Raw genomic sequence first — 20,933 nt, forward strand, 5'->3', positions numbered from 1 at the left:
TCCAGGCACCAAAACTGGGATTCCTCTGCAGCCTATAGTGCAGCCCATGGTGAGGCAGCTGTGCCCCTGCAGCCCATGGAGATCCATAGGGATGCAGCCTGTGGAGGAGACCCATGCCAGAGCAGGGGGATGCCTGAGAGGGGGCTGTGACCCCGTGGGAGGCCTGAGGAGAGAGGGGCCCCTTCTGGAGCAGTCTGTAGGGTGAGCCACACTGCAGCAGTTTGAAGGGGACTTTCATCCACAGGATGAACTCGCATTGCAGCAGCTTGCAGGGATCTGTTTCTTGTGAGATGGACTCACGCTGGAGAAGTTCATGGAGAACTGTCTCCTGTGGGAGGGACCCCACGGTGCAGCAGGGGATGACTCCTTTCCCTGAGTAGCAGGAGAAACAGTGGGTGATGAACTGACCTTAACTCCCATTCCCTGTCTCCTTGTGCTGCTGGAGTAGGAGGTAAAGCTGGGACGGATGGAGGAGTGGGAGGAAGGTGTTTTTAAGGTTTTATTTTACTTCTCATTATTCTGCTCTGATTTTGTTAGTAATAAATTTAAGTTATATATCTAATTTCGAGCCTGTTTTGCCCATGAGAGTATTTGATGAGTGATCTCTCATGGCCTTTATCTAAACCCATGAACCCTTTGTGAAGTTTTCTCTCCCCTGTCCAGCTAATGGGGCAGGGGAGTGATGTGAGAGAGTGGCTTTGGTGGGTGCCTAGCATCTGGCCAGGGTCATCCCATTGCAGTATTGGAATAATTCTGTGTTCATCAAGTCTGTGACCAGCCTGTATTCTTAGCTGAGCAGATGCTTGAAAGACTCTAAACTTGGTGAAAACTGACATGTCAAGTCTAGCTCTGTGTTGGGGGTGAATGACAGATCTGTGGGCTTAGGTTTTATGTGGGATGCCAAATGGGAAAGCCTTTGGTCAGTGCAGGGTGTTGGGGAGCTGGACTCTGCTCATTTGGAGATGGGCAGGGTGCACCCAGCTGTAACCTGCAGAACAAAAAGAATGCGAGCAGAGCCTGAGAGAGGCTGCTCCAGCCTCCTGTCCAGAGTCTGCCCTTAGCCGAATGTGCCGGCAGCATGTGCTGCCATGTTGAAAAAGCTTTTTGTCCTCCTTCAGATAATAGTTTAATGCAGCTGTATTAATGACATTGAGAATTGCGTTTAGCAAGGACTAAGTAGCTGTTTTGTGATTAATAGAGGTGGGTTCTTGGAGGTTAAAAAAGCAGTGACCGAGCTTTTTCCATAGAAAAGGATATTTCTCTTCCTCTTCTGACAAGCTGCTTGGTAAATGTAAAAGAAAAAGCATTTGAACAATTCCACGTGTTTAAATGTCCGTCCTTCCATTTGAATTTCAAATATTTCAGTGAAAGAAAAGCCTGAGCCAGCTTTTGAATTCATTCAATAAACAGTGTCCTTTCAAGTTGAGAGAATGACGGTGAGACTTCACCAGTTCCTGTGCGCTGGACTGGAGCAGGGAGCTGTAGGAGGGCCTCTGCCATATCCAAGTCCTACTTCCACAAAATACTTCCAGTTTGCCCTGACAACATAAAAGGACATTGGAAATAAAATTAAATTAAAGCTGTTAAAAACCCGAACCCAAGTAGATTTCATACAGCAGCTTCATTATGTATCTACTTACTTGCCAGCTTAATACATCCAATATCTCTGACTGGGTACATGAGTGATTAACTTGGATTTGCTTAGTCTGTCTAGTAACAATTATAAAATGACTGTAAAGAACAGAGTATGCACATCAATGTTTATTTTCCTTCTTTGTGCTCAGAATTGCTTTGGGGTTGTGGGGGAGAGTTAGTGTAAGGGCTGTGAGCAAGTCCAGGGCTGTGAAAACCTGTGTTTTTCAAACAGAAGCTGTCAAATAGTCTGTGCTTATTTTGCTATGCTTAACAACAGCTTTTAAGAGCTGGTTTACTGGAAATTTTAGACATAGGGAATATGCAATCTCAGTAATGTTTTGTCATGACATAAGAAATTATAAATTGAAGTAGACTTGAGAAAAATATTGAGAAAAATGACTGTCTGGCCAGATTGTATTAACTGAATGACGAATTAAATTAATTCTGTACAGAAAAAAACCAGCAGACAGAAACTGATTGCCAGTATTCATGAGACTTGTTAATTTTTAAAAATCCTCTGTTACTAGCATGATAATTTTTTGTATAATTTTAAACTACTGCTTATTCTAGTGATAATTCTATGTGGCTCAGGGAATCTGACTAACAAGTTGTTTTCTGTCTCCAGAGTTACTTTGTTGGAGCTGATGATGGTGAAAGTAAGTGACAAGAATTCAGTTATCAGTGAAGAAATGAATGTGTTTGTTAGACATGCTGAATTCCTTGCGGTCTGTTTTCAAGAGAACTGTGGAGCTGTGCTCAAGTTAACTGCTGCAGCAGATGCAGAAGATGAGGTATGACTGATAACCATTTAAGTACTAGAATTTGAAGTGATGAATCCTCACTGCCACTGTTGCCCAAGGGGGCATACATAACAGTATCTTTCCAGTTTATGTCAGGAAATCAGTGGCAGAGCACACTGTAGAGTCTGTAGGACAGCAGCCAACTTTTGCTTTTAATTTGAGGATGGCAAAGGATATGGTACTTTGAAATAAGTCTGCTGCATTGTTAAATATTTCAAAATTTTAAAAATGTTAAACTCGTCACATATTTGGATATTTTATTATCTTACTGAGGATCACTTCTATAATTTATTTGAATTGTGAACTGTAATTTATTCAAATTTAGAAGGACATGTAGTGACAGGACAAGGTGGCTTCACACTGACAGAGAGTAAAGATAGATTATATGTTAGGAAGAAATTCTTCCCTGTGAGGTGGTGAGGCTCTGGCACAGGTTGTCCAGAGAAGCTGTGGATGCTCCATCCCTGAAAGTGTCCAAGGCCAGACTGGACAGGGCATGGAGCAACCTGTGATAGTGGGAGGTGTCCCTGCCCAAGGCCCTGGATGGGCTTTAAGGTCCCTTCCAACTCAGACCATGACCCTGAGATGAGCTCAGTTGGGCAGAGCATGGTGCTGATAACACCAAGGTTGTGGGTTTGACCCCCCCATATGGGCCGTTCACTTAAGAGTTGGACTTGGTGAGCTGGATGTGGTGAAAGCCACATCGTTGCGGCTACCTTTCAGCTCAGGATATTTTGTGATTCTATGATGATCCTATGATTCAAATATAAATCAAAATAAAAACATTTATTCTGTTCATAGATGGGAAGCAGTAATATGCATGTAGTCAGAATAATTTTATTATTAATACAAAATTAATGTGCAATAGTTTAATTTCTAGAAACTCTAGAGAAGAAGTGTCATAAATAATTTATTATCAAAGTAAAAAACCATGTATCTTAAATGCTTTTATTTGATAGTCTTAAAAAGTGTTGTACTTGCTGTTTTGTTTTTTTTTCTGTTTAAATAGACATGAGAATTTTAAAAGTATGTTGAGAGGTGTTATGAAAAATTACTGTAAATCACTTTAAGGGGTGGTGGTAGTTGGATGTGTTAATAAAACCAAAACACAAATCAACAAGCACACAATCTCTTCTTACCTGTCCAAGAAACACAGCCTCCCCCCACTGCCCCAACTGTTCAGTCTAAGTTATGTCAGATAACTTAATTGACTCCTTCTGGAAAAGGTACTAACTTGGAAGTGAGAGGACATACATTGAAACAATTCCATCTTTACTTTTTTTCCCCTGACCTCCTTTTTTGTTTTTTTATGCTTTGTGGTTACTTTCCAAACCACTTTCTGTGGTTTCAGTTCATGGAAAAAAAACCCTTTTGTTTGCACCCACCAGAAGGAGATCTCTGTCCAACCAGAAGGTGCTGGGACAGCAGTATTCTGAGTATTACTGCATAACTTGCCCTGCTTGACACTGACTTCTTATTCTTCTCTGACATAAATAAGATGTATGATAAGTTGAGTATCACTGGTGGGAAAATGGGGCTCATTGAATGAACAAAAAATTTAAGTCGTAATAGGTGAATAAATGGAGGGCAATATGTGTACATGCACGTCTCTGTATACGTTTGTTCACAACATATGCTTGCCACGGGAAAAGAGAAATGCCAGCCTAAATTCATAAAACTATTTATTTTCTTACAAGTAATTATAAAGAATTGCACCAATTTCTCTGCAATTATATAAATATTTTAGGTTTTGTGTAGCAGTTTTACTTAGCTGCAAAAAATGCAGTTGTGCATGTGGAGTCTGTCATTAAAAATGCTTTAGGCAAGATCTGTGATACTCAGCTAGGTTTTGCCTGGCCTTTTCTGTGGCCCACGAGCCAAGTGCCTTGCTCAGGTCATGTCAGTAGTAGTAAGCTGCCTTAGACTCCAGAACTCTGAGGCCACATTTGAAAACTTTTGAGAACAGTCCTTGGACTGGCCTGACTTCCAGGATGTTGTATGGGTGTCCCATCCACTGTTTAATTTGTTATTCGTAGACACTGCTTTGTTTCTGTAAGGAACATCAGGTCTTGTAGCTTGCATCTTAAACCCATGAGAAGCTAATCATATGCTTTTGCAGTGCTTAAACCAATGTTTAAAATAGCATTTCCATTCGAAGCCTGACTTGAGCATCACTTTGTTTGCACTAACTTTCAACCATACTTGAAAAATAAAACCATTCCCTGGACTTAGTGCATCTCTTTATAAGGAACATCTTTTCTGCATCTCACTCAAAATATGTTTATTTAAAAAGTCTTCAGTTATTTCCTTATTTACTTTTCTTATATCCATATCAAGTTGTCTGTCAGAGTTCAAACTGTTTTGGGTTTTGAACTTCAAAAGGAAGCATTTTCATTTACTGCCTTTCTTTTGTACAGGTAGAGGGAAAAAAAAAACCCAAGTTGGAAAGTTAGCAGCAGGGAAGGAGGAATTTTTTGAACTTAGGAAGTTCAAAATACATGAGAATTTGGGAGTTCTTTTATGGTTTTTAAATAATCTGTTCCTCTTAAAAATTGTAAAAAGCTGTTTACTGTCTCTGAAATACAGTTGGGGTATTCTTACTTTATAACAGGATAATGGCCGATGTATTTAGAGTCTGCCTGTGTGCTGATGAAAGCAGCTTATTGAATAATTCAGGGCAAGACTTGCTCTTTCCTACACCTGTACGGGTCAAAAAATGAAAATACAGCTTTAGTACCTGGACCCTGTAGCAATTTGATGTTTTCAAGGAGCAACAAATGTATATAATTGTACTACTTAATTACTGAACACTATATTTGATTATTTGAATTACATTGTGTTGATTATATGGATCCAAAATATTACACTGTTGGTAAGTAAACCTTTTTTTTTCCTGAACCAGACAGGGCAGGAATAGTTACTGTGACCAAAGTCTGAGCCTTTTCATGGCTACTTGCAGTTTATGTACCACACCGTGAGTGGGATCATCTTGCAGTCACAGCCTGGCTCTTGAGCAATATGTGGTGTTCCAGATTTTGTCATGTGCTCTTAAGGTATTTTCTGTAGGTGCCTGATTGTCATTATAAGCAGGACCAACACATTCTGTGAGAAAAAAATAGTTCTTTGGCTGAATAAATAGTATGCAAATGAATTGTGTGCCTTTTACCTAACCAAAATGCTGCATCTCTGATCGCTGTCCTATTTACCCAAGAATAATGTAAATTCTCACAGCCAGAGTTCGTTTGACCACAGAACTTTACAGAATTCCTGCGGATAACAAATTGGTGTCTTGCAGGCGGTGTTTGTGTCTTTAAAGTGGAACACTCCGACTGAATAAACTCAAAGAAAACATTTATACAGAAATAATTTTCTCAGCTAGTAATTTTCTGTATTTCTGCTTTTGGAAGCTACTGTGTTTTTGTTAAAATTTTATCCCTTATGGCTCTGTTTTGGTTTCCCCATGATTTTTCGGGCAGCTATAACACTAACTGTAGAAAAGAAATTATTGCAATCTAATACATCATTGTTATTTTAGAAAGTTGCCCTAATTTTATATAAATTTATTCTTGGCAGTTTGGAAGACCTGCACAAAACCTGAGGAGCTGAGAGTTCCTGTTCCCTGTTTACACTTCAGGGTTTATATTTTTTTGATATCCTTCATAAGCCATTTTCAGAAATACAGTTTTCATTCCAGGAAGCACTGGTGACAATTCGTCTTCTCGATGTTCTTTGTGAAATGACCTCAAACAATGGCCAGCTGGAACATCTGCAGGCATTCCCTGGTTTGCTTGAAACAGCTATAGGTGAGTGATCAACCACAAGGCTTAACTCTGTGAATGAAAACATGTTTTTCAAAACTGGTGGTAATTATAATTCTGACCTTTGAATAAGATAAATAAATAGGAGATGGAGTTAATCTGCATTTTCAAATATTTGATTTGTTCCTGGAAATTTTCTGCTTCTCCACTTTTTCTGTTGGCCTGTGTTGCCCAACAGAGCCTCGGTTCAAGTACCAGCAATGCTCTTTTCTTCCGGAAAGAGTGGTGCAAGGGTCAGCTGCTTCCTATGTTCTTCCATTGGCTGAATGCGTGGAAGAATTTTTTCAAGAAGTAGAAAAAGGACTTTTCCTCCATGCCTATTCCCTTCTGTTTCCCAAATTTCTGAAATGTAAATGCAGTTTGAATGTTATTAACCAAATTCAGTGACTTTTAAAGGTCAGCTTTAAAGAAGCTAAGAAACAGCAAGGGAAGGGACTGTACACAAAGAAAATTATGCCAAGATGTTCCAGAGGTGCTCAGGGAGGAAGGAGGGGGGTACATACCATGACCTGTGCTTTTTTAAATCTTAGAAATTTGAAACTGAGGTATGCCACCATATTGTGAAAAAACTATAAAAGTTTGTGTATTTTTAAGAAAAATAGGTAAAAATTAAAAAATAAAAAGGCTGAAACAGCTGTTTGTGGTGACTCTTTTGAGATGTTTGGAGCGTCTTTCCTGTAAAAAAGCCCAAACAAGCAAATAACCAAATAAAGAAAATACCTCCAGCAACAACAAAAGAATAACTTAAAAGGCAACAAACCCTCTATTTTTGGTGATGGGTTCTTAGATTTATGACTTACAGTAAGATGACTAACAACAGGATTTATTTTGTGCATGTGTGTGTGTTAAGGAAACTTAAAGTTGATCAGAGGGATGGAGCAGCTCTGCTGTGAGGAAAGGCTGAGACAATTGGGATTGTTGAGCCAGGAGAAGAAAAGCTTCAGGGAGAACAAATTGTGGCCTTCCAGTACTGAAGGGAGCCTATGGGAAAGATGGAGGGAGGCTATTGACAAGGGCCTGCTGTGACAGGACAAGAGGAATGGCTTCAAACTGCTAGAGAGTAGGGTTAGATTGTGAGGGTGGTGAGGCCCTGGCGCAGGTTGCCTAGAAAAGCTGTGGCTGCCCCATCCCTGGAAGTGTTCAAGATCAGGTTGGACAGGGCTTGGAGCAACCTGAGATAGTGGAAGGTATCCCTGCCTGTGGCAGAGGGGTCAAGACCAGATGATCTTTAAAGTCCTTTCTAACCCAAACTATTCTGTAATTCTATGTACTTGAAATTTCTTGTCATGCTACAGTGCCAGGAACAGGCCGAAGAAGACAGGAAAAAGTGATTCTGTGGTTAGTACGCATTGCTGTGACAAATTCAAACTACAGGAAGTTTTCTAAAAATCTTGGTTTTAGTAATATATTTATGGTGCCAGAATTCTCAACAGCCTACAAATTTTGACTCTTTAGGTGGAGATCGATAGCAGCAGCCTTCAGCTTTCATGTCTGAACTATGTAAGGGTGTAAAAAGTACACAAAAATGCCTTCTGACATTGGGCTGGTCTTTTGTGGTTGGTTATATTAGCACAAATCACACAATGGAGTAAACTTTCAAAGTTCTTTGACATGATGCTGAATATCTGAAATCATACTGCTTAGCTTTGAACTCAAAAATTAATAGTAAAGTTCTGTGCCAAGTGAGACTAATTTTCTCACAGTAATACATTGAAATGTTTTCTCTAGATACCCTGAGATTAACTCACCTTGCTGGGAAACAGGCTGTAAATATTTTCACTGCCACACATGCTGTGGCAGGGCAGGAAGAAATTTCACATCCAGCCGTGGGTTTCAAATCTCATCTCATTCGTTTGATTGGAAATCTGTGTTACAAGAATAAGGAAAACCAAGACAAGGTGAGCTTATACATTTTTCTGTCAGAACTCTGATGTGTAAACAGATGCCTGACTGTAAGGTAACTGATGGAATATATTGTTGGTCTAGAAATTGATTTGTAAATTGTAAAATTGATTGTGTAAAGGAAGCAATTTTTTTTGGTGTCTTTGAATTACTATCAGAATTATGCTGACTTTCTAATAACAATGTAATGTTTGCCTACCTTTTGTTTCAGCCCTGTAGAATGCAAGCCAGTGCCTAATTCCTTTGTGGTTTTCACTTTTGCACTTTCTTTGTAAAAGAAAATTCTCAAACTAAATTTCAATTTCACTTTGAAGGGAAATGGATGTGAATTGTTGCATGAACTTAATTTTAAATCTTTGAATTAGTCTCTAATGCTTTTTCTCCCTTTTTCATATAACTTTAAAAATGCAGGTCTGCCTTTATCAAATCACTTGAAACCTCTTGTCTTATAATTCTTATATAGAGAATAAGTTTTGGTTCCACAGTGGGAAAAAAGAGGAAATAACAGCAAGCTTTAACTATTAAAATTTTTTTCTTTGCGTGATAAAAGATGTGGCTTTCCTGCAGGATTTGTTAGACTAACTTAGTTTCAGCAAGAAAAACACTTCCAAAAGTTTCTTTGACAAATTTTAGTAGTATGGGAATGATCTTCCACTTCCCCATTCATATTAAGAGTTTGTAATCAAAGTTTTTAGTATGTCTGAAAAGTATTATGAATACTATTAATCACTCTTGCTTAGCTGTGTCTCTGACCCATTATGATGTAATATATGTTTGTGGAAGTGAAATACATTTTTGTGGAATACCTAATGATAGTGGAGGGGAGGGGGTTGCTATCATTTTGAAAGGGTTGATTTAGAGCTTATTGTCTTTCTTGCTGGGATTTTCGAAGACCCCTGGAGCAATTAAGCATGCAGGCTTAATGTTTTAAATGGAAGTTGGGTATTAATTTGCTATAAACTGCCCAAAAATATTATTGCCTTATGCAGTCTTGAAAATTATTTAGATTCTTGTGTGTGATGTCATGGAACATTATTTAAGTGCCATTGAAACTTCAGAAATGCCAATTGTGTCATATCCTGTTTGCATCTCTAGTTTATTTCATGTATTTAAATTGGTTCAAATACATGCACTTGCCATTTGTAAGGCAGTTTTCATACATAAAAACATTCTTGTGAGGATGGGACTAGCAGCTGCTATGATTGCACAGATAGAAGAGTTTTGAGATAAGAGTTAGTTGTTCAAAGTGGTGCATGGCTCAGATTTAGGACTGGGTTCCCACCTCTCTTCAGACTTGTATCTCACAGTATAGGTCTGATTTTACATCCGTTATTGGGTTTGCACAGAGTTTGCTGTCTGTATTCAATCAAAAGCAATGTAAAAAGGGTAGACTGTGGGGTTTATGTAACAAGCCAGGTGACCAGTGTGTGTGAGAGACCTTGGGCTTTGCCAGTGGCTGCTGCTCTCGTGTGGCTTACAGTGGGAACTGTAGGCATGGGCTGGAGGAGCGGCTTTCTCTTGGGACAGCCAGAATGGGCTGATGTCCTGGATGGACAGCTCCTGGATGCCTTGCAGGAGAAGGAAGCTCAGCAGGAAAAGCCTGGAAACAGCCTTACCAAGGGCTCTCCAACAGCACTCCTAGAATTCAGGCTCTTGAATGAACAGAGGTTTTCATACTTCTTTTCTCTAATATTTTTCCATAATTTCCAGTCCCAGTAGAGCTCTTTCCCCAGTAACAATGCTAATGCATTGGTAAATGGAGTAATAGCACACTGCTGATAATAAATAATAGAAAAATATAGCCCCTATTTTTGTAATAGGGACTATATACATAGGGAAGAATATATAATTGGATGAGAAGGTTGTGTGGAGACTTCATAGCAGCCTTCCATCATCTCAAGGAGGCCTACAGGGAAGTCAGGGAGGAACTCTTTATCAGGAACCATGGTGACAGGGACAGGTCAAGGGGGAATGGCTTCAAACTGACAGCGAGTAGGTTTAGGTGAGAAATTAGGAAGAAATTCTTGGCTGTGAGGATAGTGAGGCCCTGGCACAGGTTGCCCAGAGAAGTTGTGAATGCTCCATCCCTGGAAGTGGCCAAGGCCAGACTGGACAGGGCTTGGAGCAACCTGGTATAGTGGAAGATGTCCCTGCCCATGGCAGGGGCCTTGGAACATCATCATCATCTCTAAGGTCTATTCCAACCCAGGTAATTCTGTGATTTTATTCTACGAATCTGTAATATAACCTTAGTGCTTGATGTTGGTTTGCCTGACTTGTTCTGGAAACAAAAGCAGTCCCCAAAGACCTGGGGCTTGAATGGTGACTTGGGCCAAGCTCAGCATGGAACAGAGTTGGATGACAGCCTCCAGGAGCTCTTTCCTGAGTCAAGTGACACCCAGGCTACTTGTCCTCTTGGGTGTGGGTCCTGAGCCAGCCTGTGTCTCCTGCAGTGTGTGTCTCCAAGTTCAGTGGGGCAGGTCAACTGCACAGGGTCTTGGTAACAGAGCTAAAGCCACAGACTATCTGGAGAAGGATGATAATTGCTCTGCAAAGGCTGCTTTTCCATCTCTGTTCATGGTCTCCACCTGCTAGAGGAACAATAATTGCAGGGGATTAGTGCACTGGTTTGTTGGCAGTGGGGAAAAATCTTGTAATGCTTTGGAACAGAGAGATATCCTACTAGCACTTTATTGCTTCTTCACTTTAAAATCAGTTTTTGCTTTTAGAATGCACTCTTTAGCTTGTACTCTGTTAGCATTAGGAATGCATTCTTTACATCTTTTCTTCCGCTGTTGTGATAGGTTCTTAAGATTCAAGGGAGTGGGCAGACCTGTAAGCAGTTACTAGCATGGGTCTTGCCGGGCTTGCTCCCCCTTTGTGTGTTTTGCAGGGCTGGATGGGTTGGTATTTTTAAGATAAAACATTCCCTTTGGACTGACCAGCATTGGGTCCCTTCATATCCTGAGTTGCATTCGCTCTTGAAGAGGAGAGAACAAGTAAAAGTGCTGTACTTGGGATGCCAAGGGGTGAGCTCGCTCTGTGTTAGACCTGCCAAGGTGACAGATGTGCAGTTCCTTTCTTTTTTCCTTCTGTGTAGGAGGAAGAGCTGTCAAGAGTTACTGTCATACATGTGGGGCAGTCCTCTGTCTTGTGTTGTGTTATGTCTCCTTCACAAAGATGTATTGTATGTTTTTATTAAATACACTGGAAGGAATGAGGCGGGTTCTCAGGCTGAGCAAGGAGTGGAGGTTTTGGCCGGTAGGTGATGAATGAAGCCAGCAGAAGGAAAAAGTGAAAATTCCTCCATATTCATGTCATCTTGTTAGACTTGCCTTCTAAACACCTCACTTTTATCATCCAGATAGTATTGATACTGGTTTCTTGGGAGGAGGCTTTAGATACTTCTTTTCCAGTCTCACTTTCAGAGCTATGAAATGATGAATTCATTTAGCTCATTCTGCTGCTTTAGTATAGTAGAACTGTTTAATAAAGAGTAAAACTTACAAAAGAAACCTAATGAATGAATTATAGAGGATAAAATTCTTGTAGAAATGAAATGAATACAAAATAGGTCACAGCAGTTAATTTGCACTCTTATTTCTGTATTCCTTTACAAGAATCATATACATGGAAGGGGAGATGACTGATCTCTGCCTTATTGTGACACCTAGCGCTGCTCTGCACAACCCTATTTCCTGTCCCTAAAGCTGCCAAGGATATTTTAGGTACTATAGATGCCAATGAACCCAACGTCCTAATCTTGGAATCTGTGTTTCTTTGGTAAAGCTGTTCTGTTGTTCATATAGGGGGAAAAAATTAAATATGTAGTTGCCTTTGGTACTGGCACCTTCTTACCTAGGTAGAGTCACTCTAAAGAGATGAACAATTTATGAGGGATAATTTTTTTCATGTGCCTGTATTTATTTGAGGTGGCAGTAGTGCTTTCTCTAATGCTGTAATACTGGGTTTTATGAATGCAGAGGTGAGAAAAGGAAGTCTTCTGGGAGAAAAGGGTAAAGAAAAAAGCTTCTACTGTTAAAATTGATCTTAATAAAAGCAGCAAGTAAAACATTTGGATACTGTTTATTGTGTTTAACTTAGATTTTATATATATCTATATATATTTATATCTAAGCCAAATTATTTTATATGAGACTGGCTTCCTAATTTGAAGACTGTTCTGCCTGAAAATACGAACAAGATTGTTTGGAATTCAGTTTTCCATTCCTTTTTTTCACGGGGCAAGGTGTGCAATGAATCCACTTAGCAAAAGGTGCTAACATCCATAGATCAAACTGTGACCACCCAGCTCCTCAACTTAATCATCTTGCTGTGGTGATTTTAAAATAGAAAAACTCAAATTAAAGACACATGCTTTGTTTTTGCAGAATCACGGATTGGTTTGGGGTGGAAGGCACCTCAAAGACCATCTTGTTTCACCCCTGCCATGGGCAGGGACACCTTCCACTATCCCAGGTTGCTCCAAGCCCTGTCCAACCTGGCTTGGAACACTTCCAGGGATGGGGCAGCCACAGCTTCTCTGGGCAACCTGTGCCAGGGCCTCACCACCCTCACAGGGAAGAATGCCTTCACAATACCTAATCTAAACTTACCCTCTTCTGGTTTGAAGCCATTCCCCTTAACCTTTCACTACACTAAATTATTTAGCAAATGGCTCTTCCTCTCCTAAGGTTTTTAGAAAAACTCCAGGAGCTTATCTGTTATTCTTCTTCGGGATTAGTGTAACTTTTTGAAAATAATTACATTCTTCCTGGCATAGGAGGATTTGAAATTACTTGCAATGAAGATCATCCCACATTTAACTGCATATGCTGTTGAGAGGCGGTGGGGGCAGAAGTAAAGCTCTTGGATTTCTTAATTAGAAACCTACGTCATTGTGATTATTATATTTTCCTAATGTTAAAAAGAAGCCTGAAATTGAAGAAGGATTCTTGGTTTACAGTTGAACAAAAGAGGGAGCCTTTTGGACCTGGATGCTCTGAAGTGGAGCTCCTGCACACCTATGCAAAATTCTGCATGGTTCTGCTGGTTGGGTGGGGCTCTTCTCATGTAGCTCTCTGTATGTTTTAATGCTTTGCTAGATAAGGACAAAACATTCAGGGTGTTGCAGGACTGAGCTCTGTAACTGGTAAGTTTTGTCTGGGTATAGCACTTGTGAAAGTCAGCAGGAAAGCTGAAAGTGGACCTTCTGACAGAAGTCCTTTTAAAAGCTGGGGTTTTGCTGTGGAGATGGGGGCTCTACCTAACTAATACAGAAATACACCAAGTAGCAGAGTGTCTGTGGCTCAGGAGTGTTTCAGAGTATCTGTTGGGACATATAAGGGAACTGTCTCAAGTCCTGGTCCCATGTTGTTTTTATGTTAGCCTTCCGCTCTGTTGAAATCATGAATCCTTAATGAAGTGCTAAGATTTCCATCAAAGCATAGAGACTGGTAAACAAAAGAGAATCAGGCACTCTCTAAGGGGCAGGACAATATGAGTAATAAAGGGTTGGTGTGAGGTTTTTGCCTTGAGGTCAGAGATGAATGCATAGTGCAGTATTGTTTGTAAAGCGATGGATTATTTTTGTAACAATGTGACTCATTTGTCCTTAGGGAATAATACAAAACTTTATTCTGTTTTGCTGCCCCTTTAGCAGCAACAAGTTAATGTTCCCTCTTGCCCTGCTCCTATTCCCTCTTCTGCTCCTCCAGCTGTTGACAGCTGATACAGCTGATCCATTGTAACTTGCTCGGTTTGGCCAATTTCACTTGAAACCTTGATTGTACAAAGTATGGAAAGTTTTCTCTTGCAAGGAACTGAGATGCACTTAGGTATGGACAAAGTTTCCTCGTAATTTTAATAGTGCGTAAACTATTTTTTTGTTTTGTCTAAACAGCTTCCATTTGCTATTTATATGTCACACTACATAGACACACCTTCACATATCAGCTGTCTGGATGTCCTCAGTGATTAGGAGAAGTCTGACATACTTCTCTTTAGTCTATTATTGGCCTGCTTCATGCAGAGGGTTGCCAAAATTACCATCAAACAGGTAAAGGGGCATAAGGATCAATCTGTATGTTAATGTGTTCTCATGAATCACAGGCTGAAACTTTGACCAAACCTTGAATAAACATAAATGTAAACTCTGTTGGCTTCTGACAATGTGAATATGTCTGTAAAGAATGATTTCATTGCAACATACATTTGCCAATAGGAAGAACAGAACTTGGGTATTTTGGTGTTAGAGATTCTGGGGGAAAGGTTATTGTTGTGAAGTTGATAGTATTTTACATTAAGATATTGGATTGCTCTAGAAATGAAATTAATTGCTTTGATTTATAGTGGAGGGGAAGATAGAAAAGAGTAAGATGACTAGCACGTTCCAAATTAAAACAAGCTGGCTCTGTATGCATTTCCAGTCAGTACCAACTTGTAGGCTTCTTGGCTTCCTTTTGACTCTGAGTGTTGGTGGGTTTTTTTGAACCCTCTTTGGTGTTGAATCTTATCGTCATAGTGGTACAGTACAGGACTCTGGCTCTTTATAAAGGAAAATTTGGCACACCAGTGTCAAAAAGCCATTTCCAGACCCTTTTCAGCACTTACCTAAGTGTTGAAACTGCATCTGTAGCATTGCTATTTAATGTGACTGTTGAAGATGTAAAATATTCATTTTCCTAGACAAAAATCTAAAAATAAGGTAATTGACCTTTATATGGAAGAGTTCTCAAGAGGTTTCTGCAACTCCTTTCCTGGTCCAGTGGGCTGAGTAGTAGTTACCTTACTTGTGGTAACTACTTCAAACATGAATTAAGCTTGGTATTTATGAAAGGGTTTTATACTGTTGCTCTTTCCTTTCCTCAGCTTGGTTTCAAATGAGTCTGTAGGGCGTGGGTTATTAAAATTCTAGTAGCTTGAGAAATATTCTGAGATATTCGCAGATTTTTTTGCTGTTCCCTGTATCATAACTCAGATAAGTGAACAGCTCCGTATCAACTAAAAACATTTCTTGCTAGTTTACTAGGTGGTGAAGAACTGAATTTGTTTGGAGTACACAATGTTAGAAAAACTTACTAAAATAACACCTTCTGATGTGGTTAAGGTAATATTTTTTTGAAAGAGGTTCAGAAGATCTAATGTACCCTGTATTGCAGGAAGGGAGTTATCTGAGGTTCCTGGGGTTTGCCAGTGGTATAGATTGCTGGAAGCAGGATCCCCATGTGTGGAAGAATATCTCCCTTTCTGAATATTCTTTCTCTGGCTCAGATCTGAGCTGTTAATCCAAATTCTTCCCACTTTTGCTGGTGTCAGTTGCAAGTGACATATTTTCCAGTACTACAACAAGAAGTGTCATCAGTTTTCTATGTTGTTTTTCATTGTTCTAACTTCAACATGAACTGAGTTTCCCCATCTTCTCTGAATTGCCATCCTGCATACAATCTCTTCAGGGTGTTTTGTTTATTGGGTTTTGGGGGTTTTTTAAAGCTGCACCAGACTTCACAATGGGCTGATGTTATAATGCTGTGAGTGTTGAATGCAACTCTTTTGATTTACAACTTTCTCCTCTTCCACTTAAAAGAGGTTGTGTTTGCTGTTAATTATCTTGAGAGGCACAGGAATCATTCATCGTTTCTTCTGTTTCCTGAGAAGTGACTCAGTTTTGGTTACTGTGAGATACTAAAGTTTCTCAGCTTGTATTTTTATGACAATCCTGGAGTTTATAGGAACCAGCAGAAACAAACAAAAAAAAAGATGATTTTCTTTGAAGTGTTGAGATTTGGCCATCACTGCTTCTAATGTTGCTCAGTTCACAGTTTGGAATAAAATAGTTTCATGGAGGAAATAATGAAGCAGGACGTGTGAAAGACTACATTTTGCGGTGAATTTACTGCAGTAACTTGGTTTTAGTGGCACACTGTGCTGCATTCAGGTCGAGGAGGACACCAAGGAGACTTTGAGTGAAGGCTTGTGCAAGGGGGTGGTGGAAGAGCCCTTCCCAGTGATCAGCAAGCTGGATGCTGAGCACATGCCACTGAATCCTGATACTAACTTTCCCACCAAAATCAGAGAAGCACTGAGCGAGACAGAACCTCACAATATGCTACCAGTTTCAGTTTCACCACAGTGGGGTTCAGTTATTGACTCCCTCCCCTATGACAGCCATTATCAGGTTCAGTAGAGGTGTGATGTTGTGCAGGCTTCAGCCCAGCTTTGCCTTATCAAAAACCAGCTGTCAACCTTCAGTTCTCTCTGCCTGTGTGCCCCTGAACCAGTCTGAATTCTCTTACCACCCCTGAAAATTAGAATCATAGAATAGAATCTCCTGAGGTAGAAGGGACCCACAAGTATCATCCAGACCAACTCCTGGCCCTGCGCAGACACCCCAGCAACCCCACCCTGTGCCTGAGAGCGTTGTCCAAAAACTCCTGGAGCTCTGGCAGCCTTGGGGCTGTGAATGCTGCCCTGGGGAGCCTGTTCAGTGCCCCACCACCCTCTGGGGGAAAAATATTTTACTAATATCCAACCTAAACCTCCTCTGACACAGCTCCAGCCATTAATTGTTTTCTAAAACTCCTGTTGAAGGAGGTGAGGCCATATCAGAGCACCTAGTCTTTGGAGAAAGACCAAGCATTTGATTTTATTAGGATTTTTTTTCCATTTCTCCTGTTTTCTTTCATGTCTTTGTGAGGAGCCAGAAAGTATAGTGACAGTCATCTGCAGATTTGAATTTCTGCCGTTGGGTGATGCTGTTTGTTCTAAATTGTAGCCCGGCAGGATTCTGCTTCTTGCTCTTCAGCATGGCAATGCTTGAGCCAAGCTTGGTCATGCCTGTGCCCAAAGGAACCAAAGGACTGGTCTCATTTTTAAAGAGGCAGGGGATGAGGTTGCACCTGCCCATTCAGCTCTTATTTGCAGAACTCCATTCAGTTATCTTTTCTGCTTGAAATGTGGGCTCTGCAAAGAGCCCCGATGTTATAAGAGGATTGCAATAATATAAAAATAAGTGGTGATCACTTTTGCATGCTTTTATAAACTTATTTAATCTGCCTGCTATCCTCAGCCAGTGATTGGAAGAAACCTACTTAGCTTTTTATGTAAGCAGTGGTAGAACAGATGACAAGAGAAGAACTTGTAGTCTTTAAGGAGATTTTAGAAAAATATCTTCAGTTCTTGCATTGTTTAAGGACTTCATAAATATTCAAGATCTTCTGCCTGTGTTGTGAGAGAGACAGACTTAATATTCCTTTTACAGTCTATTGATATCTTTAGTGTGCTAACTCACATTAACTGTGCTCTTTGAAAACTTTCTATTCTTTAACCAAAAAAGCTCAGTATTTCCATCAAGAAGTGACAAAGAAGTGCCTCATTCATGAGCATTTAAATGTTTAAAGCTGTGAGTCTCCAAGTTTGCCTCATAATTGCAGTCAGTCAGACTTGTTCAGATTGTTATGGCAGAAGTGGTTCGCTGGAAGGATTTCAAAGGGACATTGACCAAAGATCTCATAAAGACATTGGAAAAACAATGTTTTAGTTCCTTGAATGGAGTATGGCCTATATTTTGATATTGTAGCAGTGGGAGCAAGATCGAAGTATGTCAAGTCATCTCTATGCTGAAAATCAGAGCACCAAGAAGATACAGAATTAATCCTCTGCTGTTTGTGAAATGCAGAATGAGCTAGATCAGCAAAAGCCAAGATGATGGCTTGATTGTATGTATTAAGATTTAGTTAATTAAAGCCTGCTAGCAAGATTCCTTCCATCTTGCCCTGAAGCATTTCCAGTGGATAACACCACAAGACTGATTGCTTCCATCACATATGCTGACACTAAACTCTTCTCTAAGGAAAGAGAAACCTGTGCCACCAGTGTGATTTTCCTTCTTGCTCATAAGGGTGTCACTCAGTGGGGCAAGGGGACACACTTAGTGATAACCACTGTATATTCAGGTTCCCACAGGCTTAGCCTGAGGGAGACTAAGGGAGCAGACAACGGTTTGGCACGTGTTTATCCACCTTTCAGGACTGATAGAGGCTCCCATGGACTTCGCTTGGAAAAAGAAAGTGATAATACATTGTATGCCCAAACAATCCCTGTCTACAAGACTGATTCCCTAAATGTTCAGATACATCCTCACAGTCTGGAATTCCAAAATGCCCTTTGTCATTACTGATTGAGGATCGAGTGAAAACAAATGTCTGTGTGTGTATTGGGTCTGACTGAGGAAAATTTCACAGCCCTCACAGTGCTGTGCTTTGCATTAGTAGCTGGATGGGTGTTGATAACAGAGCAGTGTTTTGGCTACTGCAGAGCAGCGCTGTCCCTCTGACACTCCTTCCCCCATCAAAGGGATGGGAGTGGGCAAGATCCTGGGAGGGGACACAACCAGGCCAGCTGACCCAAATTAGCCAAAGGGATATCCAATACCATATGAATTCAGCTCAGATATATAAAGCTAAGGGAGAGAGGAGGGGGGGGGGGGGGGGGGGGCATTCATGATTCCTCAGCGTTTGCTTGCTGGGAAGTGTCCAGACATCGCTGCTAATGGGAAGTAGAGACTGACTTTTTTTTTTCTTTAGCTTATGTGTGCACAGAATTGTGCTTCTTTCTTTCTTTCACTGTAATAACACTGCCTTATCTCACCCTGCTGGTTGTTCTCCATCTTATTCTCTCCCTTGTCCCATTGGGAAAGTGACACTGATAGAGTGACTTAGTGGGCACCTGACACTGAGCCAAGGTCAACCCACTACAGTGTGCTAGTTCCAAATGGGTGTAGAACTCTTGGCAGTTGTGATATATTGATAAGGAATGGTTTTGACCAAAGTCATTCTTCACAAGGTAAAGCAGGATTAAATTTCAATATAATAATTAATGCGGAGTCATTCTGGTTGGTTATCACAAATGTCCTCTGAGGAGGAAAATAGTGATCTGAGGAGGGACAGAAGAAAGCTCTGTCTGATTTTATTTGCACTTGCTTTTCTGTCAAAATTGTGTTCTTGTCTTACTGTTCTCATTTATGAAATGGAGTATTTCCCGTAACTGAAGAATAGGTAAATTGATAATTAATAGAAGTTAGATATTTTGGGATCTACTTGCTGTATGATTTCATATATATGTATACATAGGCATGTGTGTATAATTTATATGTGTAGATACGTGCATCTGTGTAGATATGTAATATAAAAATATATACATGAATACAAATATATAATATATACTTGAAAGAGAAGTGTAGCCAGCAGGTTAAAAGAGTTTGTTCTTCCCCTCTACTCTGCTCTGGTGAGACCCCCAGCTATAGCATGGCCTTCCAGTACCTGAAGGGAGCTGACAAGAAGAATGGAGGGAGACTATTTACCAGGGCCTGGAGTGACAGGACAAGGGGGAATGGCTTCACACTGACAGAGGGCAGGATTAGATGGGATATTGGGAAGAAGCTTTTCACTGTGAGGGTGGTGAGACCCCGGCACAGGCTGCCCAGAGAAGCTGTGGCTGCCCCTTCCCTGGAAGTGTCCAAGGCAAGGTTGGATGGGGCTTGGAGCAACCTGGTGTAGTGGAAGGTGTCAGGGGGTGTGGACAAGATGATCTTTAAAGGTCCCTTCCACACCATACCAATCTGTGATTCAATGTACATACATACATATATAAGTGCATAGACACACACGAACTTATCAGGTGCCTCAATGTACCCTCCAGGAGGGTTTCTCTGGATAAAATTGAGAACTAATTGTATTATACATCTTTGATTTATGATCTTCCCAGAAGCAGTGTTCAAATTGTATTACGCAAATATACTGTGAAAGAGATTCTCAAATATGAGCCTAATTACTATTTTGATTAAGAATCATAACTCTTGTTCCATTCCTGGGAGAAAAGTTGCACTACTGGATTAAAAAAAAACCCCCATAAATATTTTCTATGTACCTTGTTGGGTCATTTTTTCACTACTGGCTAGATGATGTCTTTTGGCATCTCTTAATGAGCTTTGTTTAAAAATGAGTTCTGGCACAGTCTTACTGATGTGAACAGGAGGAAAGGAAAAAACACTGATACTCGAAAATAGGACAAAATTGTATGAACATACATTGTATGAATTTAGAGGTTGAAAACTCTTCCTTTTCAAGCCAGCAGTACTTTGAAGAGTACAAGTAAAAGAATGTACAAGTCTCAAATGGTGTGTGTACCCCAGGATGTGATTTAGGTAACAATACAAACCCTGGGAATGACAATCCCCTGATGACGGTTTCCTGTGGAACAGCACCTGCAGCCCAGGCGATCTGTGTGCAGTATGAATGGGTATAACCAAGGCTGGTGCAGTATTCTGGTTTCAGTTTCATTATGCATTCTGCTTGTCTAACTTAAAAAATATAATTTTGTTGCTTTTAAGTATAACAAAAAATTTATATTGTTTACTGCCTCTAAAGTAAAAATAGCCAGTGTGCTTCATTTCAGTCAAGTAATTTTTGAGGTTATATGTGCAATATTTCAGGTTGCTTTAATATTTTTACATTATTACAATCTGACTGATATTTGAAGTGAAATATTGAAACTGGCCAGGTTGGACAGGACTTGGAGCAACGTTCATGGCAGGGAGTGGCATGAGATGAGCGTTCAAGTCCCTTCCAACCCAAACCATTCCATGATTCAGTGATGAGGATTAGCTTCATTTTGTAAAGATAAAATTTTTTGTGTTCTTCATAAATGAGAGTAAGTATTGAATTTAAGTGTTTCTTCTCTCTGTTTTTCTGCATGTTTTAGCATTACAGTCAGCTTTGGT

At 40.2% G+C, this 20,933-nt stretch overlaps 1 protein-coding gene across 2 annotated transcripts in view; it reads left to right on the plus strand.

Moving 5' to 3' along the window:
- Positions 1-20,933, plus strand: part of ATXN10 (ataxin 10) — a 97,427-nt gene that overhangs the window by 43,810 nt on the left and 32,684 nt on the right. For both annotated transcript variants that reach the window (XR_014226331.1, XM_082279760.1), the window contains exons 7-9: positions 2,261-2,426; positions 6,130-6,238; positions 7,982-8,151. Coding sequence is in view for 1 of the 2 variants with exons in the window: in XM_082279760.1 (XP_082135886.1) it covers positions 2,261-2,426; positions 6,130-6,238; positions 7,982-8,151 (445 nt within the window). In the remaining variant the exon portion in view is untranslated. The remainder of the gene's footprint in view (positions 1-2,260; positions 2,427-6,129; positions 6,239-7,981; positions 8,152-20,933) is intronic.

This window comes from Coloeus monedula (assembly GCF_965178545.1).
Source record: "Coloeus monedula genome assembly, chromosome: 4".
In the NCBI taxonomy this organism is placed as follows: domain Eukaryota; kingdom Metazoa; phylum Chordata; class Aves; order Passeriformes; family Corvidae; genus Coloeus; species Coloeus monedula.